Raw genomic sequence first — 27,744 nt, 5'->3', positions numbered from 1 at the left:
AAAAAAATACAGGCTGAACAAGTTCAAGTGTCTTGCCTTGACATCTAGCTTTTAGATGTGTTTAGGTGGAAACAGCTAGCATTTGTGTATTTTAAGAAGTTTAAGGGAACTGTAGAATTCTGATGCTGAAAAATATTTTTGCTCCTCATCAACCTCCCTTATTTTGGAGAAAAATATTAATAAACGGAGGCCCAGGACAGATGAGGGACATAGTTACACAGCACCAACCATCACCTGCAGAATACGTGGCCCTAAACGTGCCCGCAGCTGACCTTCCTCCACACTGACCCCACACCCTGAGCGGTGGCAGTTCCGCGGGCTGCCTTCCCTAGTTCTTCTAGTCCTTTCTAGCTAACAAACCACAGCGTTCAGCCTTCCTACAGCATGTATGGATTTCTGACTTGGTCAAAACAGTTGGACAGATAGTAAAAGGTTAATAAGCTGGTTGGGTCTGGGACAGTTCTCCAATTGCAACGAGTTAACCAGAATGAAAACAGATTTCCTACGAGTGCCCACTAAGTAAGTTTGACAAGTGCTGTGGTGCTGCCAGCCCAGCTACCAGCTCAGGGAAACCGCTGTGAATTCATCCAGTGGGAGGTGGCAATAAATGATCCTGAGATGCCTTCCCAAGGTCGTGTCAGTTGCCCAGCTCCGCACGATTTCTAAAATATCTCTGGACTTTACACGGTCCAGGTGAGCGGAGAAGAACGTGGAGAGGGAGAAGGCACAGCTCGCCCGTGCGCCTCTCCTTCTGTTTTTTAGGTCTCCTTCTGCGGGAAGTCCTGGGCTGCAGGAGCCAAGCAGTGAGCACTGCCAGGTAGCGCATCTGTGCCTGCTCAGAGGCCGTGCCCGAGACCCGGGAGAGATTTAAGTCATGCCACAGAGCTGGCCCACGGCAGGCGCAGGGACAAAGATAAAAGCGTCACCCAGCTGGGGGTGAGGCCGTTAGCCCTTGACCACGCTGGGCCTGTGGTCCCCAGACACCATCTCGCCAACAGCCCTGCGGCCCTGGCCTGCCCCCCGCGCCCAGGCCCCCCGGCTCCCCTGGCCCAGCGCCCCTCCTCCCAGCCACCCTCCCCAGGCGCTCCCGGAAGCCCAAGGAGGGCCCCCCAGCTCCGGGCCCCCAGCTCCGGCCCCCGCCGCGCTCGGCCTCGCCCTCCTCGCGCCATTGCCCCCTCTCCACACTGGCCGCCAGGCTGGCGCGGCTGTTTCCACACACGGCCCTGGGCTTGCCAACCACGGATGTCTTTCCGTGCCCCCAAGAGAGGCCTGCCGGAATCTTCCAGAACGTCAAAGGCCACATGCTCACGGGGACTTCGCCGGGCACTCGGAGGAGAGGACCGTGCGTCGGGCGGCCGCCCGTGTGAGCCCTGTCCTCCCGTCTCCGTCCATCAGGCTCCTCGGCCGCCAGGTCCCCCACGTGGAAAACTGCACCCACAACACCCCTTCCCGCAGCTCCGGTGAAAGTGACGAGGTAGCCAATAAGCAGCATCTGGCACGCAAATATGTCGTGCACTTGATTTCTTTCCCCCTTTGGTCCTAATTCCTCGGTTTAGATTAGAGCTGCCTGTGGTAATAAAACCCATCACAGCCTTTTTTTTTCCTTTGCTTTTTTTAACTACATTTTTGTTTGTCTGACAGGCTATAAAATATAAACAGTAGACTATTTTGCATTTATTATTTCTCTGAAGGGAAGCAGGAAAACTGTTACTTTAATTATTCTTCCTTAAAATGGAGAGAGAGGGAAGGAGGAGGAGGAAGAGATGGAAAGAAGAGGGAAGGAGAAAAGGGGGAGGCTGCTTTAGAGCGGGGAGAGGGATAGACAGAGAGAGAGAGAGAGAGTGGTGGTTTTATGAGTGGTGCAATGTCCCTCCACTGAAAACACAGGAACTCCTTCTCAAGCCCAGGTCCTCCAGCTGCCCAAAGAGCACAAGCACACCAGCCTGCAGCTCAAGAGAGCGTCTGCCACCTCCGCCCTCACTGCTGGCCAAGCTTTCGAACTCGCTGCTCCTCCAGGGGAGGGACCCGCCACCACCCGTCTAGCCTGCACGGCTGAGCCCGAGATGTGGCTTCGGCTCCCAAGAGCTAACTAACTCCAGGGCGCCCACAGCTAGCCTGGGCTTACCCCCTGCTGGGGAGGCTGTGAGCCAAGGCGGGTCTTGGCTCTCTGCAGAGAAGAACCGTCCAAAACAACTGCAGCAAGAGGCAGCTGGGAGGCCGTTTGAGCCATGCAAAGAAAGCTGCTGAATTCTGCCCATTTCCAATCCTGATGATCAATGTGAGAAAAAAATAAATCCCAGATCCTAATGTCTACACGATGTGTGCTCCTGGTTTGGAATGCTGAGGAATTCCCGAAAAAGAAATCTGCATCGCTTCCAATCCGCGGGGGCGCTTGGCTTTGTGTCAGTCCCACAGAGAAATCCAAAATCTTCAAACGCCCTAAGCCCCAGTGAACTGGTCTCTGTATGTATTTATCCCTAGTGTTTGGCAAAGTAGTCCCATGTCCAACTTAATTGGTAGCAGGTTATTTTCCAGCTGTCAAATAATCTTTTCCTATTGAAGAGTCAGAAATAAAAACGGAACTGAATAATTTGGAACGTGAACAACCTAAGTATTTATTTGAAAAACATTTTCCATTTAAGTAAAATGGCAAATCAGCTACAGTAGCTTCTCACTAGCTTGCACTCACAGTCATTTTTATTCATCATCTTCGAAGATAGGGCTACAGAAAACGGTTTCACAAAGTATTTAGAAAAAAATATATTCAATCTCTCCAGCAGAAAGTTAATTAACATAACAAACCAGGCCATATAAAGTCAAGATATGAAACAAGTTGACATTTATAAAAACAAATAAATAAATATATACAAAAGCCTACGCTGAACAATGAACGAAGAAAATCCTCACACCGTAATTCATGGTGACAAGAATGGAAAACGCCTCAAGATCCTAGACTCCGACTCGAATAAAAGACAGTTTAAAAAGAGAGGAAAAAAGAAAACAAGAGGGTCTGAATTTATCTTCTTCTCAAAGTTAGGCTAAACTAAGTCTTGGCACACCGGCTTAATTCATGCCTCGGGTCCCTGGGGCTGCGTGAAGGGAAGAGCTGTGTGTGTGGAACCGGGGACAGAATTTGGGTCAGTGTTTAAAATCCATTTCCAAATGTTCCTACTCAGTCGTTTCTACATTTTTCCTCACCTGGCTACTGAACATTTCTAAAATAGAGCTGACAGGGTTGTCAAATATGAAAAAAAGTTTTCCCATTTTTGGATCAATATGATTAAAAGTAAAAAAAAAAAGTCATTTTGACACTATACCTGGATTGCTATGAACTAAATAAGCATTTTGGGTAGAAAGCTAATTAAATTCCAAGGTAAATTCTAAGACTTGGGGGGAAAATATGAAGATTCAGTGGCTGTTAAAGATGAATTTTTATCTCTGGGCAACCTCTGCCAGAGTTAGTAGTCTGTTGACAGATTCTTGTAGAAAAGGGGTTGGCTCTACGGTGGTAAATCTTATGACCTTAGAAGACTAGCAAATCTTGTGACCTTAGAAGACTAGCAAATGCCGAGCGTGGGGATTCTCCTGTGTCCAGGTCCTGGGTAAAGGGTTGGTAATAAAAATCCCACCACGTCCTCTCCTCGTCCCTTCCAGCCTGGCAAACAACTTCACGACTGAAGATCAGCCAAAGGCCAGAGGCCCCGAAGTTGCTGCAGACACAGAAGACAGCTCCGCCCGACTCCCCCGGCACCCCCTTCCTGCTTTCCCCGTGACAGGCAAGGCTTCCGGGGCGCACCTCTGACTTGCCTGCCCGCAGATTAGCTTGGCCAGAGGCCTCCTTTTCTCACACTGATCCGCTTCCTCCCAGAGCCCTCCCAGGTACCCAGAGCAAAGGCACAGGGGGGTCGTGCACTGGACGGATTTCTAAGGCACTGGACACAGCGCCACCATTTAAGGCAACCTCAAACGTCGTCCCTCCACGCTCACCGGCAAGCACACATGCCTCGGCCTGGGCGGAGGGGCCCGTGAGCCGCTTCCTGCCACGCACAGCTGGTGCGCAGCGGCCGAATCCCTCGGGCCACACTGCCCACCGTGCCAGGCTCTCGGCCTCTACACGACACACCTGGATTACGATGTGCCACCCCTATTTCTCACTTTACATTCCGTGGAACAAAACCCTTGAAAGGGGGAGGAAGAGGCTTTTCCATCTGCGGGACTGGAAACATGTCAAGTTCCCAGGGCAAGGAGAGGACCTGAGAACCTCAATGTTGGGTCTCCTGAAAGGGAGCGAGCACTCCCCGCGTGGCGATGGGGCATCTCCTCGCTCTCCGTAAGCCCGGGGGTGAGGGACCCGGGCGGAGCTGCAGCACACGCATCCTTCGGCAGCCACCGGGAGCTCCGGGTGGGTGCAACGGCAACAGGAAACTTGATTCACATGCATTGGGTTAAATGACAATTAATGATGATGCTTAAGTCTTCCATCTTGAGTAGTTTTAAGGCATAAACAGGATAAGTGAAATATTAGGAACTTTGCATTGTTTCATTTTCATCAGATCAAGCTTTTGGGATACCTTCTTAACCATATGGAATAATAATTTTTTAAAAATCCTTTTTAATCTTTGGGTTAGACATTCTTTTCTAGCTGTCATTGAAATTTCACTGCAAAAAGGAAAATGCTAGTGCAGACACTAGCACAAATATGGGGCTTTGGGGCACCCAAGTAGTTATAAATATTCATCTGCTTTTTATCGTTGAGAAAGATACACGGAAACCTCTCTCCCAGGTGGGTATGAATGAGCTCCAAGCTCGGGTTTGTCCTCAGTTTTGCTTCTGCCTTATTGTCCACTGAGCTCTGATTAGTCTGATTCAATAATACATTTAAAAATATCATATCCCCTTTATCTGCTGAGTCACATTGCTTTCGGTACTGAGGTTTTAGAGATGGTGGTAAGAGTTCCCCATGGAAGAAATACACTAAAAAGATGCATTCTGAACTTCACAAAAGCCTTCTTAACAAAATGCATGCCTCGTCTGTATGCAGTTTCCTAGGTGACAGCACATCTGTAAGTGCCGTTGTGTTTTTCACTGCTGGCAGAGCTTCTCCAGACCTGCAGACTGAGTCATCTGCCTTAGATGAAAGACATTAGAACGTCGTGCTGTGGCTGAAGGAGTCGGACATGATGATATTCTTATAGAAGTTATCGGAGTGAGCACTGCAGTAGCCCTTGACCTTGTCAATGACCTGATGGACGGGGATGATTGACGTCTGCTCTCCATCAGCATGGGACAGCTTTAACGAGGACTTGTCCATGGATGCACTGTCTGCAAAAAATGACACCAGAAATTAGCAGGCTGAGCTGGGGACAGGCGGAGGGCCACTGGACTGGGCAGTCTGTTTTCCCTCTACGGAAGGTTTCTAGGCTGCTTCCAGGTGCCCTGTGAATATACACAGGATGTTCATTTGGCTTCTAGTAATTGATATTAGGTTTGTTTTAGGAAACGTTCTTGAAAAGAGCATTCTTCAAAGAGCCGGTAAACAAAAGATCATAAAATCACTTCAAGAACTATATGTGGCAAATGGCTCAAAAGAATAAGTGAAGAGTATATTGCAAATGAATTAAAATGTGCTGAAATATTTATCGAATAAACTATATACCTGAGATGTTTTCAAAATAACCTGGGGAGGGGAAAGGGAGTTGATGAGTATGTGGGGTTTCATTGTACTATTGTCCCTACTTTTATAGCTAGTTGACGTTTTTCAGAGTAAGATTGTCTATAAAAATAAAATTGAAAGAATTTTAGAGAATAAAAGTGAATAAAAATAAACACGCTGATCTGAACACACTTTCCCATGGATCTTAAAACTGATAAAATGACTGGAATATAACAGAGAGACATATTTCATGAATTATTTTCAATTTTAGAAATAAAAATTCTCTATCAAAAATATTTTATAGAGGAGTATTAGTTTTACAAACTCTGCTACAATCTTGGAATGCTATTCTTACTGGTGGCACTATCACAGAAGTGGATAATAAAAATGGATTGCCAAATTATAGACTTCTCTTCTTCAACACCATATTGTTAAATATTATTTCCCCAGACACAAAAACTTTCTAAAATTTACTTAAAGCTTTGGGATTCACTCAGACCCAGTTATCTACAAACACATATGGCTGTCTCCACGTGCCCTGGGAGGATCTTGTAGGAAGATGCTCTCCTCAATCTCCTAATACTCTGGAGATCACCACCCAGAAATCTCACTCAGCTAAAGGAGCAAATGTGATCTCCAAAGTACACTCCTCCCTGCAGTCACATCCTCTCTCTTCACTGCAGAAGAGGCAGAAAACTCTCCTGAAAAGCTGCCAGGAGCAATCGTGGCTCCCAAATTGGAAAAGGGTCCACCAGGCACTTGGTGCTGTGAGATGGACCCCGTGTGCCAGGTAGCTTTCAGAATCCATCAGTGACCGCTGAACGCAGTCACCATGCTAGGTGGTCATGTTTGCGTGTGGAACAATTGGAGGCTCTTCTAATTGTTCCACTCTTGGGTGTTGGAGCAGACACTAAAAAAAAGAGGTTGAAGAAAAGAAATGTTGCTCTGATCCCTACTGATGGAAGCAAGAGAGAAGAGACCATAACTCACGGCAAGTACAGGCAGCTGGGGGTGGAGCAGGAGACCCAGGTCCCAGAGCTGGTGAGCACAGGGGGTCAGGAATCAGCACGGCGCCCCGCCCGACCTGGATTCGGGAATCAGCGCAGGGGCCCCACCCGACCTGGCTCTCAGCAAGCTCCTCAGGCCGGAGCTTTTTCTCCCAGTTCATATCATCACGAGCCACTGGTTTTCTATGGGGGACTTTTCCACGGATTTAAATCTCAGTAACGACTATTGCGCTTCCCGTTTTTAGGAAACTGCACCTTCTCAGAGAAACTTCAAGGGTTCTGCTTCCTGGGCCACTTCCAGGCACTGACGTTCAGAGCTCTGGGCCAGTTCCATTCCTAACACGTAACCTGATTTTTGTGTCATCACAGTCCAATGGAGTAAAATTCTGAACCAAGGTTATATTTCCATATATATGCCACCCCTAATCTTCTGGTTAAATGATAAATGGCAGGCTCTATTGATTTTTTTTTTTTTTAGGAGGTACTGGGATTTGAACCTGGGACCTCATACATGCGAAGCGGGAGCTCAACCACTGAGCTACATTCACTCCCCTAAAAGAATCATTTTTTGCAATTTGGTTTTTTTGGGAGAGGTACCAGGGATCGAACCTGGGACCTCATGCATGGGAAGCAGGTGCTTGCCCACTTGAGCCACATCCATTCCCTTCTATTGACTTTGATTATAGCTCAAAGACCGAAAACCAGGGGCTGGAGAAAATGAACTATTCTTTTACTTAAGCTGAAATTTCAAGCAGATATAATCCTCAAAAAGCAGGCTCGGACTCAACAGTTTCTCTTTTATGACTTCTCTGAATGCACCATCTCGTGCAGGGGTCCACGAGAGCAGGGGCGAGGAAAGCCTTCAACTCCCTGCTCTAGCGGACCTTCTCTCCACCCTGCTTTTTGTGGTCATTTTTCCTCAAATGCGACCCGCCACCTCCAGAGCACGGCAAGCACAGCTCAGTTCCTTGAAGGAGCCGCGGCAGACAGCCCATGCGGCAAAGCACCTGCACAGCGACCGCCACTGGAGACATCAGAAACCCCAGCCCACGGCGGGGACGGCAACTGTGCGGCTAAGAAGTACCGCACGGAAAAAGCATGTTTGCTGGTGCAGCTGGAGTCTTAGCTTAGTCCATGCAAATCGTTTCTCATTTCCTTGCAAAAAATTCATGCAGTCAAACAAGGAATAAAAGTTTACCTGAATGATCTGCTTTTGTTGAAGGAATGCTCTTAGAAGACATTATCTACACCATAAACATATGAACGTCTAGATCAATTTCAAGAAATAAACCAACTGGATCTCCATGTGGGGTAGAGGGCCCCAGCATCCCAGCAGCGTCTGAGGACTGGCTGGTTCCAGAAGGTCATGTGTAAGTCAGCTGACCGACACCAGAACTTTTTATCCCCCAGAAGCAAAGCCAGAGGCTACAACCTTATGCTGGCTGGCAAGCACCTGTTTAATCCTTCACATCTTGTTGTGGGAAACAGAAATATCAATCTCTTCTTTTCAAAAAGCAAAACATTTTAAACCAGTGAAGTCTGCTGTAGGTGTCTCTTGGCTCTCCTAGTCCGTCCCCCAGGGTCCCACAGTCCCTTCTTTCTTTATTGCTCCCCAAATCCCCCATGCTCCAGATGATCTACCTTGTATCTTCTCCTGTCCCCTTTGCAGAGGGACATTTCTTCAGGCTAGCTGCCCTCAGCTATGATAAGAGGACAAGATGTAGATGGCTCTAATTCCTATCCATGGCTGGCTGATCATGCATTATTTACATGTATTTTTAGAGGGGGAGCCAGAGCAAGACAGTTCCATCCATCCGCCCCATGGGATCGAAGCCCCCTCCCAATTAGAAAGAGGCCATCCCCATTCCCGAATCTTCAAGACTGGGGAATGAGCAGTGGACTCAAGTAGACTTAGCATTATTCTGCTTTAGACGGACTATTCTAGCAATGCAAGAAATTTTGTCATGGATATAAAAGCAGAGGCCACCAGAAGTTCTGAGGGGAGGGAGAGGGAAGAACAGGTGTAACATGGGGGCATTTTTGGGACGTTGGCATTGTCCTGCATGACACTGCAAGGATGGATACAGGTTATTATGCATTTTGTCAAATCCTATAAAACTGTGCGGGGCACAGTCTGAACTATAATGTAAACTATACTCCATGGTTAGCAAGGCTTCAATATGTATTCACCAATTGTAACAAAGGTACCACACTAATGAAAGGATGCTGTTAATGTGGGGAAGTGTGGGATGGGGAAGAGGTGGAGTATATGGGAATCCCTTGTATTTTTTATGTAGTATTTATATAATTGAAAGCTTTTAAAATATATATATATATTTTAAAAACCAGCTAAGACTAAGCAGGGGGGAAAAAAAACAAGGGGAGCCAAAGTAAGTATTTGAGTTTATTTAAATAAAGTGAAAGAAATCATGCCCTGCAAGGTAAGGATATTTTGTGCCAGGGAATTACCAAGTGGACAGAATGAGCTGTTTTAGATCTGCCATTATTTCCTTACACCAGATAATCTCAGGCACGGACCTGGACATTTTAGGCGAAACGGTCTGTGTTCGTGATTGCCAAGCTTTGCCTCGGCAGAGGGCCTTTCACTCCACTCCCAAGAAGTCCTGCACTCCAAGAAACTTTAAGAAAATCTGTCCTGAGCTGTTTGAAGTTTCCAGATCCTTCTTTAATTAATTTCAGACTTAACATCCTCTAGACACTCCAACTTCTCCAGAGCCAGAGGCCACCCCAACGGCAAGCTTTGGAGGCGGTGCAGGGAGGGGCATGTACACAGATTCAAGTATACACGAGGGAGTTTTCTAATTCGAGCGTTTGCAATGTGGACACTTACAGACACATCGTACATCATACTCTCCTTCTGCATCGCTCACATTTAATAGCTAAACTAAAAATTTTAAACAATAGTTTTCATTATCCGCTTAGATGTGTCTGAATTAGGAAAGTGCTGCATGCTCAGTGTAGACAAATGTGTTTGACTGAAAAAAGCAATTCTGTCATTTCCCTTTGAAGTTATTCAGAGATTGTGCCTCTTTACAGCCTCCCACTGGCTAGCAAGTACAGCATGAGTTCTTAAACTTCTGAGTGGCTGTCAGGCTTGTCCATACACATGTTCAAGGTTAGAACTTCTGGACATAGTTAATATCATGAAAGGACAATAGGAGCTGAGCAAAGACACATTGTGCAGGCAGTCCTGCCTCCTTTCCCAATATTACACTCTCCATGCTTTCACATTCGGTCAGCGGGTTGAGAGCAATGGCCAGCACCACTTCCAATGGTCTTCTCATAACAGGTGCCCTGGATGCCATTTACCCCATGCCCACACCAAGCCAATTTGTCAGGTTACTTTTCTACTATGCTGAGGTCATCTGCAACTGAAATTTTAAACAGAATACTGTGATTACTGGAGAAAACTGAGTTTGGAGTCAAATGATGATGTTACCGTCATAGGGTAAACGACAGCAGGGCTGTGTAGATTGTTTGGATTCTAAAATAACAACAAAATATTCACAAAGGTGTGGGGTAAGGTCTTCGAATAGACCCTGACTTTCATAAATCTAAGCTAAGCACCCCATTGGGTACTGTGACCTTTGAAGTCCACGATGTGCCAATTTCCCAACAGGCACGTGATGAGACCTGCACGTGGGCAACTCCAGCAGGCCCAGACTCACCAGTGTGGCTGTCCCTTTTGAAGTAAGTGATCAAACTGGATTTTGACTTGGATGTCAGGTAAGTTGAGTTGGAGCCAATGGAGCTTGACGACAAAGATTTCCCTAGATTATCGGAACTCTTCTTGATGATGTTGGTAGCTGTCTTACTCCAATCTGAAAAAAAAAATGACATCAATCTACTCTATTGAAGAACAGACTCTGCCCTGAAAAATTAATCACCACATTATTTAAGTAACTTACACAGAACATTTGATTTTCTAATATGATGGTAATGGCTCAGAGAAGAGACCGACATATAAGCAATAAGCTGACGAGACCGAGACAGCCTTTACTCTGACCTGTGTGTATGTTGCTTAAATTCCCACCTTAGCATCCTAAAGGGTGAGAAGTAGCCACTGATGCTTACAAACAAGAGTAATACTTTGTACAGATATTTTTTTTGTTCTGAGAAAAAGCGCTTTCTCCAATAATGTAATTGAGGGTCTGAAAAATGAGAAAAGGCAGGGACACACAGTGGCCTCTCCAGATCTCGAGGTTTCTGAGGGGTCAGAGTAGTCGTGTAACCTGCATGGGATTCAGGGCCCAGAGCTGTCAGATCTTTTCTTATCTTAATATTCGAAGATTCCCATTCCACATTTGCATGTGACAATTTGCCACTGCTGAGACGGGGTGGCTTTGACTCTAACAACAAGAACGAAATGGCAAAGGTGTCGGGATCCTGTTGGAGTTAAGAGCCATCAACACCGAGCCCTTTACCTGAGTTGTCGGCTCTTCGGAACCTCCCGCAGCACAGGTGCTGCCGCCACTGCTTCTGAACATTCTCTTTCATAGCACAGTGGAAGATGAATATAAATAAGCCTGGGACAAAAGAAAATATCAATGTCTAAGTCGACTGGCATGTTGGTAAAGATACATGAGAAAACACATAGGTTCATTTTAACTTGAATCATGGAGAAACGCAGCTCCTAAGGCAAGGACGCCGAGAATCCTCGCAGACATTGCGGTCCTTCAGGGTTGATCTCAGTGGATCCGAGGAAACTAGACCAATTCCCTGGAGCTGATTCTGTCCTGACTGTCTTGCGTGGCATGTGTTATGACTTGATGTAAAAACAGAGTTAAAAGAATCGTCAACTTAAGAAGCATTTGCTGTTTTCCTTTGTGTTTTTAGATTTCACAAGAACTTTTCAAAAACTTAGGTAAAAGAGAAAACTGACACTACCCATAAGCTCATTATTTATTTTCAACTTGTGGCTTCTGAGCTATCTTAGGTATATATTTTATTATAGCTGTAACCACAGTATATTAGGTAGAACCACCGAAAATTGCTATTTTTGTAGATCATAATGGCTGAAAATCATCAAATTCGAGGCTCTACCTAATCACTGATTTCCTGGCCTGCTTTAATTTCTCAACATCTTAACACAGAAATAGTTCTTTGCACTTTCCAAAATGACAGTATCACGTGTGCTTTGGAAACCAACTCCTTTGAACTGTTTTAAGGATTTTGCTTCTGCAATTGAGCTCTCTCCTTGCCACCGCATCAGTGTCTGGTCCTCTAGGCTTGGTTACTCTCATTACCAGGCAACCATATTCTAGTAGCTTTTGTTTAAAAACAAGGCAAACCGGCCTGCCTTAGCCCCAATCTTCTTCCAGCTTCAACATTTCCATTCTCTTTTCCAACTAACTTCTTGAAATGGTTAGCTTTTGATCTTTTGATGCCTCTACTTTTTAAAATATACATGGTCAAAGATTTTATTTACTTATTAATAAGAAAATCAACTAGATGATTCAAGTGGTTCAAAGAAGAATTCAAAGAGTAGACATATATCAGTAGTCAAGAAATGCTGAAATGAATTTACTTAATAGTTGCAAAACAGGCTTCTTGAGCAGAGGAGGAAGAAATCAGTTGTATTGCCACTGGATGAAAATTTATTTGCATGTCGAAGGACAAGAACCATTAGCACTGATTATTTGTCTACAATTTACAGATTGGTAAAAGACTACAAAGACAAGGAAAGGCAGGGACCCCAAAGAATCAGATGACCCAGAAGAGTGTGCTAGACAACGCCATTTTGAAAACACCTACACTTGTCCGTTTCAGAGTCTTTCACAAATTTTCCTTCCATAAAGGCTTGGATTATAAAATTATCCTTTACTTATGGAATCAGTTTGTGGAACACACAGAACTCCTGCCACATGGTCATAAAAGCGACTTGATTTTGTTCACCGTAACTTTTAAAAAATTTTACTCTAGTAATACATATAAAATATAAATTTTGTCATTTTCACCACTGCAAGGGGTACAATTCAATTTACACTCTGTGCAGCCATCACCACCATTCGTTAACACAACTTTTTCATTCCCCTCAAACACACACTTGCCATCCATGAAGGAACTGCTCCGGTCCCTTCCCCTGGCTCTTGGACTCCTGGAAGCGACCTCCTGTCTCCATGAATTTGCCTCTCCTCGATATTTCATGTTCTACAGTATTGGTCCTCTCTGTCTGGCCTACTCCCCTAGTATAGCGTCTCCTGCCTCTCCTTCCTTGCTCTTCTCCTCTCAGCCCACCGCAAACATGGCCTCCCACGTCCATGAACCCAGGACAACTGCTCTTGCAAATGCCACGTTGACTCTCAAATTACTAACTCCATTCTCTCCATTCCCATTTTACTTAGCGCATCCACACAGTCAACCACTCCTTATTCCAGAGATATGTCCTTGACACCATCTCCTAGTTTTCTTCCTAACTTGCTGCAGTCAGGACAGGGGGAGCCGGGGGGTCCCGGAGGACCAGGGGGGCTCCTGGGGGTGGCAGTTCAGGAGGACAGCCTGCTCCTCTCCTGGCCCCTCTGGTCAGAAGTCCCCAGGGCCCAAAGCCTGGCTTTGCTCGGCAGATCAGGTCTGCACCGGCCCCTGTGGCTCTTTCGAGAACGGTGGTCCACCTGGGGCTCCAGGCGGCTTGAGGGAAACCTGGAGGCCCCCTGTGCCAGACTCTGGCCAGGGCAGAGAACGGAGTGGAAGGGGCTACCCTTGGGGAGCTTGGTGCTGTCATGACATGCCCCCGCACCCAAAAGGACAAGGCTGTGTTGAGTCAGGACAAAGGAGTGACCAACTGTACACACTTTGGCCCACGGCGCGTCTCCGCTGGACAAAGCACTGCTGCCCACCTGCCCCTGCTCCACGGTCCCCCTGCTCGTGCTCCGGAGCTGCGGGGCCGACAACGGGCGCTGGAGGACCTTCCCCTCTGCTGTGTGACGTGTTCTGGACCAGGCCCCCACGGCCGGGGCCCTCAAAGGCCAGCCCAGGGCCTCCTTGCCCCCCCTATGGCTCCCGGGGCCTCTCCGTCCCCAGGTGTAGCAGCTCCCCCTGCCTAGGAGCTCCCAGGGACCAGAGAGCCAGAGAGGTCCCCGGGGAGAGCGAGGGAGAGAGCCGCGATGGGGAAACAGCCCAGGCCCCCCAGCTCTCTGCACTGGACCTGGGGACTTCACCGGGAAGGGACTGCTCCTTGAGACTTTGAGCAAGAGCTCCAGGGAGCGCCGCCAGCAGAGGCCCCTTCGGAGGCTTCAGGGAAGCCCCTGCTCCTCGTGCCCTCCCCTTCCCTGCCCTCCCTGGGCATGCCAGGTGGGCTGTGCCGTGCTTACACTGGCCTCGTGGTCACAGGGGCTTCCAAATAAAAGAATTTCTCCCTTACAAACACGGGCAGAGGACCCTGAAGAGACATTTCTCCAAAGAAGATACACAAACGACCAAAAGGCACAGGAAACAATGCTCAGTGTCGTTAGCAAATGACATAAAGCACTTCACACCCATCAGGACAACAAGTACAAAAAAATAAAATAAAATAAAACCATAAACAAAATAATTGCTGACTAGGACACAGAGAATAGGAACCCTCATGCACTGTTGGTGAGAATATAAAATAGCACAACCACTGTGGATTCCTCAAAAAGTTAAACACAGAATTACCATACGACCTTCCCATCCCACTTCTAGGTATATACACTAAAGAATCGGAAGCAGGAACTTCAAAAACCTGCTTGTACACCAACGCTCATAGAAGCATTATTCACAACAGCCAAGGGTGGAGAAAACCCAAGTGCCTCTCCACAGATGGATGGGGTTATTATTCAGTCATAACAGCCAAAGGACACCGATGCACGCTGTAACACGGATGCACCTGGAAATCACGCTAAGTGAAATAAGCCAGGCACGAAAGGACAAATATTGTAGAGTCCACTTTGATGAACTATATGGAACTGGCAAATTCATAGAGAAAGTGGATTTAAAAATTACCAGGGGCCGCGGGAGGGGCAATGGGAGTCACTGCTTAAGGGGTACAGAGTTTCTGCTTGGGGGATGAAAAATTTCAGACACAGACAGTGCTGACAGTCGCTGAGCACCGTGAACGTGATTAATGCGCTGAATTGTACACTTAAAAGTCGTTTTAAAAATGTTAAGCCAAGCCCTCCTGAAGGTCCCTGGGCTGGAGGCAGGAGGGTGGGGAGGACAGCCGGGTGGCTGCACCTGCCCGTAGGCTGGCTAGGCGGGGAGGGTTTCCCACGCCCTCAACACTGCAAAGCTGGGAGCCGCTGGCTTCTCCCCCTTCCTGGGGAGGGGCCAGCACTGGGTTCGGAGCCCCCATCCCACTCTAAATGTCCTACACCTGATAGCATTGCCCGGTCTCCCCGCTCCCACACTTCTCCAGCTCCCTAACCTGTGTGCGAATACAGGAAACCCTTCTACTAAGCAAGTGGGCTCCTTCGCTCATTTAGAACGCGAGCACTGGAGAAGCAGCACACGGTAGAAGGAACTTGACTTGGTGAGCGACTGGCAGACCCTTTGAAGGTTTTAAGGGGTGTGGGCAGTGACAGAGTCCAGAGCCTGGGGGCTGGAAAGTGGGAGCTGAGGTCCCCACAGGGGCCGGGGGCTCACAGGTGGGGCCATTCGCCTCAGCTTACCTCTGTGTTCCCTGAATTCAGTCTGAATTGCAGGATTTGGTCGTGAATGTGTCTTGGAAGCACAGCTGAAGAGATAAGCGATCGCGTACTCTTAAACAAGCGTTTGCTCAACGGGACCCCCTAGAGACCTGGGCCAGATGAGGAGCTTCAGCCAAGGACCCCCACTCACAGGCACCCCTTCCCCAAGTCTCAGGTTCAACAAATCACTTGCTCTGAGTTGAGAGAGGAAGGTCAACTCTTCTAGAAGCTACCTCCTTTAATACTCCATCATTACTTCCCAACACTCAGCACTTTCATAAATGCCATATATACTGGAGGGAAAACCTCTTCAGAAGTTGGACCTGATGTTTTGTGGACGTTGTAAGAGAGCTAGGTCACAGACGGGCTTTTTCAGCCTTGCTGGGGTTAAGATGTGAGCTACTTTGAGGATCTGCCTTTGAGAGAGGGTGGAAAAAGTGTGGGGGGAGGGGGGGGAGGGGGTATATGGGGACCTCATATTTTTTTAATGTAATATTAAAAAAATAAAGACAAAAAAAAAGGTAAAATTGACTTAATAAAGCAACATTTTAGATTTTGCAGAGCTGCTGTAAATCACAATCCTAAAACATTGGATGATGTTGTCTCTTTCAAGCAACCACATTACCTCCTAAGTATGCAGACATCCAGTAAGTCTATGGGACAATGTAAATTGGATTCAAAACGGAATATACCTCCTCTAAAATGTCCTGACAGAGGAGAAGTTATTTAAATGCTCCATCTCCTGCTTTGCACTGGGGTGCTATGGGACAAAACTAGATAATCAGCATGGGAAACGAGAGTTCTTAGGAAGGAAAAAATTTTAAATTCCAAGGTATTACACGTATGTAGCTTTTTAGCCATGAGATACTTTTCCATTTTAAATCAGAATAGGATTCTCATAATAGGTAATTTTCCTGTTTGCAGTCAAGAGCCTTTTCCCCATGAATTTAAGTCAGTCTGGCAAAAGATATTGCACCACAATTCTTTTAGGACAAAATATCCCTTTTAAAGTTTGGCCCTGGGAAACGTGGTAAGAATCCACATCTGGAATATCACATGAGCAGAATGGAAAGATTCTAAAGACTTGAGAAGGAAGAGAGCCAAGGGCACTGGGAGGCTAAAATGGGAAGAGAGAGCGAGCTAGACCCTCTTATGTTGGGAGGTTTTGTTTTTCCCATCTACTTCCAGATGTTGGTGCCAGAAGCAGAACTAAAATTACAAACCTGCAGCATTCTATGTTGACACCCAAGGGAGTCTTTTATTTTATTTCCCATCCCTGTTTCTGCGCTCTCATCAGTCATCTTCCTCTCATCCATACTGCACCTCAGAAGGTGCCACCTGGACAATCTTGCGCCCCGGTCCTTCAGGCACGTGCTGTAAGCTGCAGCCTGGTACCCTGACTCCCTGGTTTTATTCTTCAGAGCACCTTAGAGCTTTAGTAACTCACCAAGGGTTAGGAAACATTGCGGCATAGAAGGTGGAGAACCCAAAGGACTGAATTCACAGTGAGCGCTCCTACTTCATCTTATAGGTCAGTGCTGGCTTCGTGGAATCTTTAGATCCACTACCCGAGCTCGCTGTCACCCCCGGGGGAAAATTCATCCTGAAAAACCGCTGCACTGATGAGCCGAAGCCAAAACCCTGAGCAACAGGTTCTTCGGCTCGATACCTGCTTTGAGGTCTTATATTACCTAGGAGAACCCCAATTCCCAGCCAGAACAACAAGGAAAACAAAATCCTGGACACACCGTGAACCAATGGATTCCTAGCCCGCCGCCGACCCGCTCAGCCCCCCACCGCCTGCTCTCCTCTGACCTCCACCTTTCACTAACCGGAGGGATATGCTGATTTTTTTTTAAAAGTTATACCAATATGGGAATTCCAGATGTCATAATTCTGAGTAAATTTTTTCAATTTTCTCATTAAAAATGAATAACGTGTCAGTGGTGATGGGGGAGGGGTTGCAGGCACGTGGGAACGTGAGCCCGCCGACGGGAAGGGCAGCACCAACCCCACCTGGCCAAATCCTCCTGGACAAGTTCACCACCACCACAGGTCAAGGTTGGGTCACTGCACTTGGGGAGGCGGATGGGGAGGGAGCGACACCTGAGAGGGTGTGCCAAGCTGAGCGGAGAAGACTTCCAAAGAGCCGCATCAAGTGGACGGCCCTGTTTGCTGATATATAGTCCTTTCACTTATTTCAAACCACATCTACTAAAACAAAACAAAACAACACATCTACTAGTCTGCTAAAATAGCAAAGCTATCTCTAAGCACTGGCATTATATTTGCTGGAGTATGCGGGCTTATATTTAATCTTGGTCTTGTCAGGGCCATTTGACTATTTATGTTAGAAAGATACACTTTGCATCCACTTTTGACTAGATATTTGACTTCCATATAAAACTCTTTCCCTTTGCCTGGCTCAGGCAATGGATAGATGCAAAATAAGTATCCAAAAAAAGAGATGTTCTTAGATCTTTAGCCTGATTATCAAAAGTAAAAAAAAGGGAGTGGATGTGATTCAAACAGTTGGGTGCCCACCTCCCACATGGGAGGTCCCAGGTTCGGTTCCTGGTGCCTCCTAAAGAAGACAAGCGGATGCCACAACCAGCAGACACCACAACCAGCAGACGTCACAACCAGCAGACGCCACAGTCAGCAGGGAGCGGATGTGGTTCAGGCAGCTGGGCACTCGTCTCCCACGTGGGAGTTCCCAGTGCCTCCTGGAGAAGACGAGCAGACACAGCAAGCTGACAGACAAGGGAGTCATCTTGGAGGTGGGGGGTAAAAATAACTAAATAAAACTTTAAAAAAAAAGCTTTTAAAAATGCCTAAAAGTTTCCTTTCAGTATGAACATGAACTCTACATGCAGCAAAATTCAGGGCAGCACGTATGGTCCTCCTTCTACTGTCGTCAAAGTTCTCTTCCATGGAGCCTGGGGGGGAACAGACAAGAAGCCTTTGGGGCCACATCTCCTCATCTCATCTTCACCACATGCAAGCTACCTACTGCCTCAGCAGGATTGTCTTCAGTGCCTTCTGACAAATGGCCTTTTGCTTACCCTCAGAACAGTTAGGCTGACCAAGATCCAGCTAGGGGATACGTTGCGGGGGGAAACTGCAGATATGGGATCAGATCAGAGTGGAAGGCGCTGGAGAGCGAGTGGTATCTTCACCACAGGCCCAGAAGCGTGAGTGGTTCTGGAGTTTGGGTGGGAAAGGCAGTCAAGACTTAATCCAGTTAGGAAGCCACAGACTCGAGGTACCTGAGTTTTGACAGAATAGGTTCCGTAGGAAGCCCAAGTCCTGCTCGCTGAGCAGCTCAGCAGATGGCCGGTTGGAATCGGGATCTTCAAGAGTTTATGGCTACCTTGGAGACTTCCTGATTCTGCTTTTGGTACCCCAAGGTACCTTTAGAAAGCTACTCCTCCATGGCACAAAATAACCAGCCCAGAGACACTTAGTTCATTTCCTTGTCATATATCAGCTAATGAAGTCACTTTACGTGCTAGAGATCAAGTGGCAGTTCATCTCTTTATCTTGGCACTAATTTGGCATGTTCTGTACATGTGATTACAGAGCAGCTCAACCTTCAGGAAGCTCCAACCTTTACCTCCAGGGGCCAGGGAGGCCTGGTTTACACTCAGCATATTTTTCTGCATAATTTTCTTTAACTTGCTTAGTTTACCAAAAGGATTAAAATGACAATGGTAAATTTATTTCCCTAAATGAACTCTGCTGGAAGGGTAAGAGATTGAATTCCCACTTATTCAATGAATATATTTCCTAACAGTGTTTTCTAAAAAATAGAAGTAGATACTTTCTAGAAACTTTGAAAATAAAAAACTGAAAAGGCAATGAAGTAATCTGTTTTCCTTTCCTACTTATGCTTTGCTCTCTAATAATGTACTTTTCTTATTTTCATAATATATTATCAATACCATATTGTCAGATTCAAACTAATTTTGGGCAAGCAATCCACATTTCTGAGCTTCTACTTTTTTGTATATAAAATGGAGGAATCTACTTTCCAGAATTGCTGCCAGAATTGAGTGAGATCACAGAGGTGTGTGAAAGTGCTTTGAAAACCACAATGCACTACACAAATATAAAGTATTTCTGCTCCTCTGGGTATCTCAATGTTATCAAAATTAATTCATGGCAAATACTATGTTGGAATAGACTAATACCCTTTTGTGTTCGCCACTGCTGCTTCTCTTCGCAGAAACATTTTGTGCATCTTATTATGCTAGCATAATGCCTGAGAATATTAGTCAATATTGCTTCATATATAGCTGAACAGAATATACAGTCTGAGATAGGGCTCATTACTCGTATAACAAATGGCTCTCTGTTGCATCTCAAGAGCAATAATTCAATCCTTGGAGAACGTTGATGACATCACTGTGGGAGACATGCCCACAAAGACTCTGGCCAAGACCTTGGCAACCCAGAAAATTGCTTTTAATTTCTTATGGATAAATTACATTCTATTTCCTGAAGTTTAGTCTAATGCTCTCGGGCATTTGAATTATGATATACTTTTGTCAAACATCTGTTCTCTTTTGAATAGCAATTTGTATACTAGTCTATGGTCTCCAATTGTATTCTTTAAAAAAGATGAAAATTTGTAATAAACGACCTGCCCATTTTACCCCGGGAAATAAGCAAAGACATTGAAAGCAGAGAGATACATAATTCCATCACGTTAAGAGAAGATAAATTTATCATTCCCTCTTAGAAGAAAAAAATTAATGAAGTGAATTTACAAAATGCAAATCTCATCGTATCATTCCTTGTTCCTCAAATTCTTTAGACTTTGTTTTTGTGAAACTGAAAATGAAGGGCCTTCTGGTCTACCCCTTCTTCCTCCTTGGTCCCCAGCGATCTTCACACTCTCCTGCTCAATCCCTGTTCTCAAATGACATGAGCTTCTTTCAATTCTTCACACACACTACAATCCCCAACCACACAGAACGCTGCGCAGGAAATGCCCCCTGCCTCCCATCTTTTGCCGGCTTTCTTCCGTTTCTCCTTTTCAATCCAGACATCATGTCCTCTGTCAGGTGCTCTCAATATTACCAGACACTTTTCATATTATGAGGTGTTTGCTTACTGCTGGTCTCTCCTTCTAGACTGTAAGTTTCATTAGCAAAGGGACTATGTTAAGCTTTTGTTGGAAAACAGTTCCAGAAAGAAAAGAAATTCATCATCTAGTTTATCTAAATACTACTAGAGTTCATATTGCATTCACTGAATTGTTCCTTTAAAATGTCTAAATTCTACATGCATTTGTAAGAGAGTCCTTACTTCTTACTGCAACAAAGCCTCTCTTGGAAGGTCCAGAAAACAAATCACCAATAAGAACCAGTAAGTGGTTTTCCATAACCTAAGGATTTTCTTTTGTATAAGCCTGGCAAGATGGCAATTGTTGGTGAAGTCTTGTGCTTTGTATCACTGCCTTTTTAATTTAAATTTCCTTCCTAAGAGGTGTTTTTAATATCATTGGATATGCAGAAATCTGTTCTGAATTTAGATACTATAAAGCCAGTCTTAAAACTCAGTGATTCATGATGAACCCTGACTTGAGGATGGTTTACAGCATTTTTCCCTTCTGCCAGGGGACCCATGCTGGGGAAAAAAAAACGTCCCAATTCTCATTAATGGAAACTGAGCTGAACAGACAGCTGTAGCTGTTGAAGTTTACTGAAACTGCCAGGAAACTCTAAAAGCAAAAACAAGGTTGGGCTGGCAGATCAATGCGCCTTTCATGTACAAAGCTGAAATATAAACCCATGGAATCTCTTAATAGACACTTTTGTCAATATTTATTTAGGCACTTTTGTATTACAAAAGAGATTCAAGAGAGGAATACTCACTTTACAAAGCCTGGCTCCTATGAAGATGTACTCATAGGTTATATACTCCATTTCCATCCTTTAGACGTGTGATTGAAGCTCGTTATTCTATTTACTAATGATAATGGGCCCACATCTTTCCTCTGTTATGGGAGCATGAACCTGAATAAAATGTGCTGAACGAATGAATGAGCATTTATGACAGAGGAGTCTCAGATTGGTTTAGGGGATGCCCAAAGCCTCTCCCTCTCTGCACCCAGCAATGGATTCATTCGTTTAACTAACTGCCGACCACCCACCAGGAGACAGACTTTGTGCAGGCGCGCCCAGGCTAGCAGAGGACCTGGCAGCCTAAGCAGGCTCCCGCTGGCGGTGGCAGTCTTCTGGGAACACAGCTGTGGGAGCACCCACTAAGCAACTCATTTCATGCGGATCGCAAACCTCACTTCCATCACCGCCCCAGCTCAGACAGCTTCAGCGTTAATCAGCGCTTCCTTCCTGTTCGGAAATATTCCACACTTGGCCCCCTCTTAGAACGTCAGCCTCACGGTGCTCCTGACACGGCAGTGTCTTCAACAGCACAGGATGCATCCCATGCCTTAAAGAATACCCTCTCGTTTTCAAAGAAATAACACCTACGCCCTTGAGCCCAAGAGAAGTCCTTTATGAGCACGCTAGCGTGTGCATTAGGGAACCAGAGCAGACTCCGAGCTCTTTGAAGAGGCCTTGTGTCTTCGTGTGACACAACGTTCCTACTGGCGGGCGCTGGTGAAACTGCAGAATGGCCACAGCTCTTGAGAAGACGGTGGTGCCTCAACTAGGGTTGATGGTTCCATGGAACTCCCAGAAGCTAAGGGGTCAAGGGGAATTGCTGCTGTCCCTGCACAGTCCAAGCCTCGGGCCAAGAAGCGCACCTGTGAGGAGCGCGACGCCCGGCACACCTGGGGAAGAGGTGCGCTGTCCTGTGCCGCCCTCACCTCCCTCAGGGCTCTCGACGGGACACCCCTGCCCGGTGCCCACTCACCTGCAGGACCCGGGTGGGGAGCCCGTGCTCTGCCGGGCACTGTTCTAGGTACGTGGGGTACCTCCCGCCTCACTTACCTCGCGTGTGACGAGGACCCCCCGCCCGTGCCTGGACCTGGGCTGGCCCCCGGCATGGCACCCCAGGAGCTTCCCGGCGACCTTCCCAGAGGGAGGCTGCGTGCCAACACCGCGGGCCGGGCAGCACGGGCACGCGGGCGCCGCTCACCTTGCAGCGAGTTGAAGATGGAGAAGAGGTACGTGAACGGCACGTAGAGGGGCCCCCAGGCGAAGAAGGCGAAGCCCCAGGTCATGCCCAGCAGGAAGGTGAGGCTGACGACGCTGCGCAGGCCGCGCAGCACCTCCTCGCGCACGCTCCGGCCGCCCCGCTTGCCGTTGCGGCCGCAGATCTGCACCATGACCACGACGAACATGGCGACGTTCAGCAGGAACATGACCCCGAAGTAGCCGGCGCAGGTCACGTAGAACACCACCGGGTCCCGGATCCAGCAGCTGCAAGAGCGGGGCGCGCTGAGGCGGGCGGCCGGGGGGGCCCGCGCCGTCGCCCTTCGCTGCCCACTCCTGCTTCCCTCTCTGCCTTTCCTTTCTTTTTTTTAAGTGGCCGTCCCCTTCGTTAAATTAAGTCAACAGTTAACAAGAAAAGAAGGTGGCTTCTTCAACTCTGGCTTGGCGGGGAGCCACTCAAGGGGGTCCCCAAACCGTAACGACCTCCCCCCCAGGGGCCTGCACTCTTGAGGGTGGGAAAGCCCCGTGTTCATTTCCTCGGCCTCCTCTATACTCAGGGGCGCCCGTGTGGCCCTGACCTAGAAAGCGATAGGGAAGGAAAGGTCAGCTAAGGGCTCTGGGGAGGGTGGTTCCCCGGCCCAGCCGGCAAGGCCCTCGCCCGTTCTTGTACCTCCAACGCAAGAACAGCCCTGCACCTGCAGCAGAGAACGGCCCGGAGCCACCCCAAGGGGCCCGGGTGTCTTCAGCCACATCAGAGCCAGAGGTTGCCGCTTCCATGTGGCTTGCCCCGTGAGCCAGGCAGATTCCATTTATTTAAATATGAAATTGGGGGTTCCATTACCGCAGACAAAGTAACTCCACCAGCTGAGCTGGTGACGGCAAGGCCCTACTCCAGAACTGTGACATTCTCATCAAATCTCGCACACGACACTTCTCAAGCACGGTTAGCAAGCTGACATCGATCAGTGTCCCTGTGAGCTAAAGAAGCGTCCGTGCTATTCAGAAGGAAAGACAGATCAGGTAAGAGGAAGGCCACTTTAAGATGGGAGTGTATGTAAAGGAGACGATGAGTAAACTGACAAATACCGCAGCTGGCAGAACCTAATTCACCCGTGGACGCCCTTAGGCGCTTCAAAACCTGATGCACTATTTGAGTCCATCAAAGTCCTCCTCAAATTCCTGGAGTAAATGGTCACCAGGATGGACTACGTCCTCCACACTGGAAAGTGACCTCCACGGAGGACGAAGCTGTGTCTTGGACTTCCTCGACTCCTAGAGCTTTTCGTGACTCCTGCACACAGCAAATGCTCAGCCAGCAGCTGGAGGCAGGTCGCTCACAGAGCAGGGGTGCAAAGTCCTGGACTTTCCAATTCCCTTGCTAGAACTTATTCTCTGACTTCCACTCTAATACAGCTTATGGTAAAAGCACTGCTTGTCTCTGGAGCTAACCCTTCTTCACAAAGGGAGGCCCCTTAGAATCCTGGTTTGGGACCTGGATCTTTATTTCCCCTAGTTTTCGTGGGGTCCTTTTTTTTTTCTTTATTAGAGATGTTGTGGGTTTATAGAACAGTCGTGCCTGAAATAGAAAATTCTCATATACCACCTCATTATTAACAACTTGCATGGGTGTGGGACATTTGTTACCATTGATGAAAGCACATTTTTATAACTATGTGTTATATAATACATATTCTAATAGGCCATGGTTTAACTTAGGTAGTGTAGTTCCATGGATTTTTAAAAAAATTTATTCTGTTACCATAGATATAATCTAACATTTCCTTGTGGGGCCATGTGAGTGTTACTTTAGAAACAGGAAAGAAGATGAGGCTACAAGGATGTGTAAGTGTGATCGATCCTTGAAGTGTGCACATAACAGTGATTCACTCAACCAACAAATGTTTGCTGAGCACCTCGTGTGCACTAGAAAAAAATATGCAATAAAGTAACTGCTCAAATGAACCGTGCAAAAACCGCAGCCTTGGTCTGATGGGAATGCTGCACGTTATTCAAGGCACGCGGACTTCTCTCTTCTCTAAATCTCCACTGAATAGCCACACTGGCTGGGCACCATTCACAGGCTGATACTGCCAACCAAGACTCTGCAAGGAGTGTGTGAGGAGGTGGGAGAGGCACAGACGTGCCTCAACAGAGTGGGTCTTCAAAGGGAGAGACTGGTGTCGAAGAACAGCTCCTGAGTCCAACAGGTAATACAGTGGAATATCAGTAAAGGAAAAGAGGCACGGACATCCCGGGGCCGTTAACTGAGTGACCCTGTGACGGAGCAGAGACCTGGGCAAAGCGGTGCAAACTCACCCCAACCCTTTAAGACAGACGCTAAAAGAGATTCCCAGTGGACCTCCGTTACTTACAATTCATCCCTTTGCTCTTCTCCGTAGCTTTGTCTTCCGTAGACTTCATTTTGTTTTCTGCTCGCTAGAATGACTGAGACCACCAAGGCGGGCAAACCTGTTATAAAGAGAGCACGATGCAGACGGCACTTTGGAAACAGCAATGGCACGCAGGAAAAGGGGCACAAGACACAGTGGAGGAGCCTCTGAACTGGCAACGTGGTTAAAACAACACAAAACCCCCTTGGCATGGGAATCCAAGTCGAATGAAAACCTCCTCTTAAATGACAGCTAGGGAAATATTTTCTCTGCTTAGTGGTCCCCGCTAAAAAACACAGAAGCTGATCTAAAGCGAACCCAGCACCGGAGCACGTGGCTTCACTAATGATGCCGTGTCACTCCATTCCAGGCAGATAAGGTGACAGCAGCTGATTTAGGTGACTGCATTCTATAATAAGAAAGAAGTCTTTAGAAAACGTGGGAGGAAGTAAGAAGATGTGAATCTTTAAAGTCTCTTCCTTCTAGAGACTATAATGAATTCCCTTGGATATTTCTGTGGGGAAGTACCTCGCGACCCTAATTCTCTGAGAAACTGCTCTGTCCTTTCACCGTGGTGTCAGGTGCCTTGGAAATGTCTGCTCGCTGTGTATTCCCACTCCCATTTTGCCATCTGTAGCAGTTTGATATAGTTATGAGTTCCAAAAATAGATATTGATTCTGTTTGTAATCTGGTCTATTACTGGGCATGCTTGAGTTGTGATTAGGGCTTTGATTGTGCCATGTCATTAGGGTGTTGAGTCTCACCCTTTAGTGGGTGGGGACTCACAGATAAAAGGCGTGACAAAGAACAGAGGTGGAACTTTTGATGTGAGGGTTTCTGATGCTGGAGTTTTGTCGTTGGAGTTTGATGCTGAAGCCTTAAGCTGGAGCCCCAGGAAGTCAGCTCACAGAGGAAAGAGAAGCAAGCCCCAGGAAGAGAAGAATCCTGAGCCCAGGAAGAAGCAAGCCCTGGGAAGAAAGGAACCTTGAACCCAGGAGAAGCAAGACCCTGGAAGGGAGGAAACCAGGAAGCCTGAACCCTGGCAGCTGTCGGCAGCATCTTGCTCTAACACATGAAAACAGTCTTTGGTGAGGGAAGCAACTTATGCTTTATGGCCTGGTAACTGTAAGCAACTACCCCAAATGAATACCCTTTATAAAAGTCAACCAATTTGTGGTATTTTGCATCAGCACCCCCTTGGCTGGCTAATACACCATCTGAAAAAGAAGTTCATGAAGAAGCATGAAAATGCCTGTCCTGATCTGAAAGCCAGATGTTACAGTTGGAATCATGTCCCTCCAAAAAATTTGCTGCAGTCCCTCCTCCCAGCACCTTGGCAGGCGGAGCTCGCTGAGATGAGGTCCCACTGGTGTGGGCTAGGCCCTAAGCCAATGGGACGGTGTCCTTATAAGAAGAGCAGATGGACCCAGAGAGAGAGAAGCCATGGGCAGACGAGGGCAGAGGCCACAAGCCATGGAGTGCCAAGGGCTGGCGGCAAACCAGCAGAAGGCAGGAGACGGGCAGGGAGCACTCTTCCCGGAGCTCTCAGCGGGAGCACGGCCCTGCCAACACCTGGGTTTTGGACTACCAGCCTCCAGAGCCAGGAGGCAAGACGTTCCAACCGTGTAGAGCCATCCAAGTGGTGGCTCTCTGCCACAGCAGCCCCAGGAAACAGCAGATAAAAGAGGAGCCCATCGGAAGATTCCTAACGGACTAAGCGTTCCCTAGAGGGCCGAGAGCTCATGCTAACAACTTCTAGGTGCGTCCTGGTCGCACACACAACACTAGTGTTCCTCTCTCATGTCCAAGACATGGCCTGCGTCTGGGTTGAGTACAGCTGAGGGTCCGAGCCGGCCTTTACGTGCTGAAGTTTAATGGAAAGGCAGCCCTGCCAGGCCAGCTGCTCCTCCAGACACGACCAGGCTGGTTTTGGGCAGAGGAAATAGGTTTGTGGTGACTCAAGAGCCAGGGGTTGGCTCTCCTTCCCTCCTGAGGTTGCTGAGGGCTGTGGAACCGCTTTTAGTTGAAAGATACACTTCTGAGGCTGCCCCTTCCCGGGGACACGTGCCCAGGGGCCACATCATTGGCAACTGGACAGTTCCTCCTAGCAGGGCAGCTCTTTGAACGTGAGACTCGGGCGACTTTCATGACACAGAAACAACCAACAGCAAGAACACCACGTTGGAGGAGGCTTACCCCAGCCAACGACGCAGAATTTCAGGATGTAGCGGCGGATGTAGGTGTTGAAGACTTTGACCAGCGCGATGTACATGTGAATGGCTTCCAGCCCCATCCAGGTGAAGGTGGCGAGCAGGGAGAAGTGCAGCAGCGCGGCCACGGCCGTGCACAGCTCCTCCACCTGGAAGGAGGCCAGCCAGCCGTCCAGGAGGAAGAGCAGGTTCAGCAGCAGCAGCGCCGTGCTCAGGTTCATCAGGATCTTGGAGGGGTAATCCCTGCGCAGCTTTCTAAAGGGGGAAAGGGCAAGACGCGGGCACTGGCGCCGTCAACCCACCCTTCCAGCAAGGCTGGAAACTCGCGTCTCGTTCGCTCTGCAGGAGACCCGGCAGCCCCGTCTGTGTGACGAGGTCCCACCGGCAGAAGGGCCAAAGACGTTCATGAGACTCTGGCCAGACATAAAGATGTTGAAACTTAATTTTATACCAAAACTCTTCCCCGTTGTTTCCAAAATTACCAACTGGTTCGCACAGACTGGTTTCTTTAAATCCAAGAAAAATGCCAAACTTATAAAAAAGACATTATTTTGTTGAAAAGTACATTCTCTGCAATTTTAGAAGTTGCTTGACTTTTAGTGGTCAAAGATCTTTTTTAATTTCCTGTTTGAGCACCAGTCGTATAGGATTCGTGAAGCCAATATTTTCATCCTTTACAACATAAAAAGC

General features: G+C 47.4%; 1 protein-coding gene across 7 annotated transcripts in view; it reads right to left on the bottom strand.

Moving 5' to 3' along the window:
• Positions 1-2,590: 2,590 nt before the first annotated feature.
• The window catches only part of ADGRG6 (adhesion G protein-coupled receptor G6), a 130,937-nt gene continuing 105,783 nt past the window's right edge, over positions 2,591-27,744 (bottom strand). For 4 of the 7 annotated variants that reach the window (XM_004452023.5, XM_023586962.3, XM_071218692.1 and 1 more), the window contains 6 exons: positions 27,041-27,309; positions 24,826-24,922; positions 22,437-22,720; positions 11,106-11,207; positions 10,350-10,502; positions 2,591-5,322 (listed from right to left, as the gene is read on the bottom strand). In XM_004452023.5, coding sequence (XP_004452080.2) covers positions 5,144-5,322; positions 10,350-10,502; positions 11,106-11,207; positions 22,437-22,720; positions 24,826-24,922; positions 27,041-27,309 — 1,084 coding nt within the window. In that variant the 3' untranslated portion in view covers positions 2,591-5,143. Of the gene's footprint in view, positions 5,323-6,474; positions 6,564-7,858; positions 7,905-10,349; positions 10,503-11,105; positions 11,208-22,436; positions 22,721-24,825; positions 24,923-27,040; positions 27,310-27,744 lie in introns of those variants that run through there. The other 3 variants (XM_071218693.1, XM_023586964.3, XM_023586963.3) reach the window with 2 other exon arrangements.

Source organism: Dasypus novemcinctus, chromosome 11 (genome assembly GCF_030445035.2).
Source record: "Dasypus novemcinctus isolate mDasNov1 chromosome 11, mDasNov1.1.hap2, whole genome shotgun sequence".
Classification (NCBI taxonomy): domain Eukaryota; kingdom Metazoa; phylum Chordata; class Mammalia; order Cingulata; family Dasypodidae; genus Dasypus; species Dasypus novemcinctus.
This window is presented reverse-complemented; position numbering and strand designations above follow the sequence as displayed.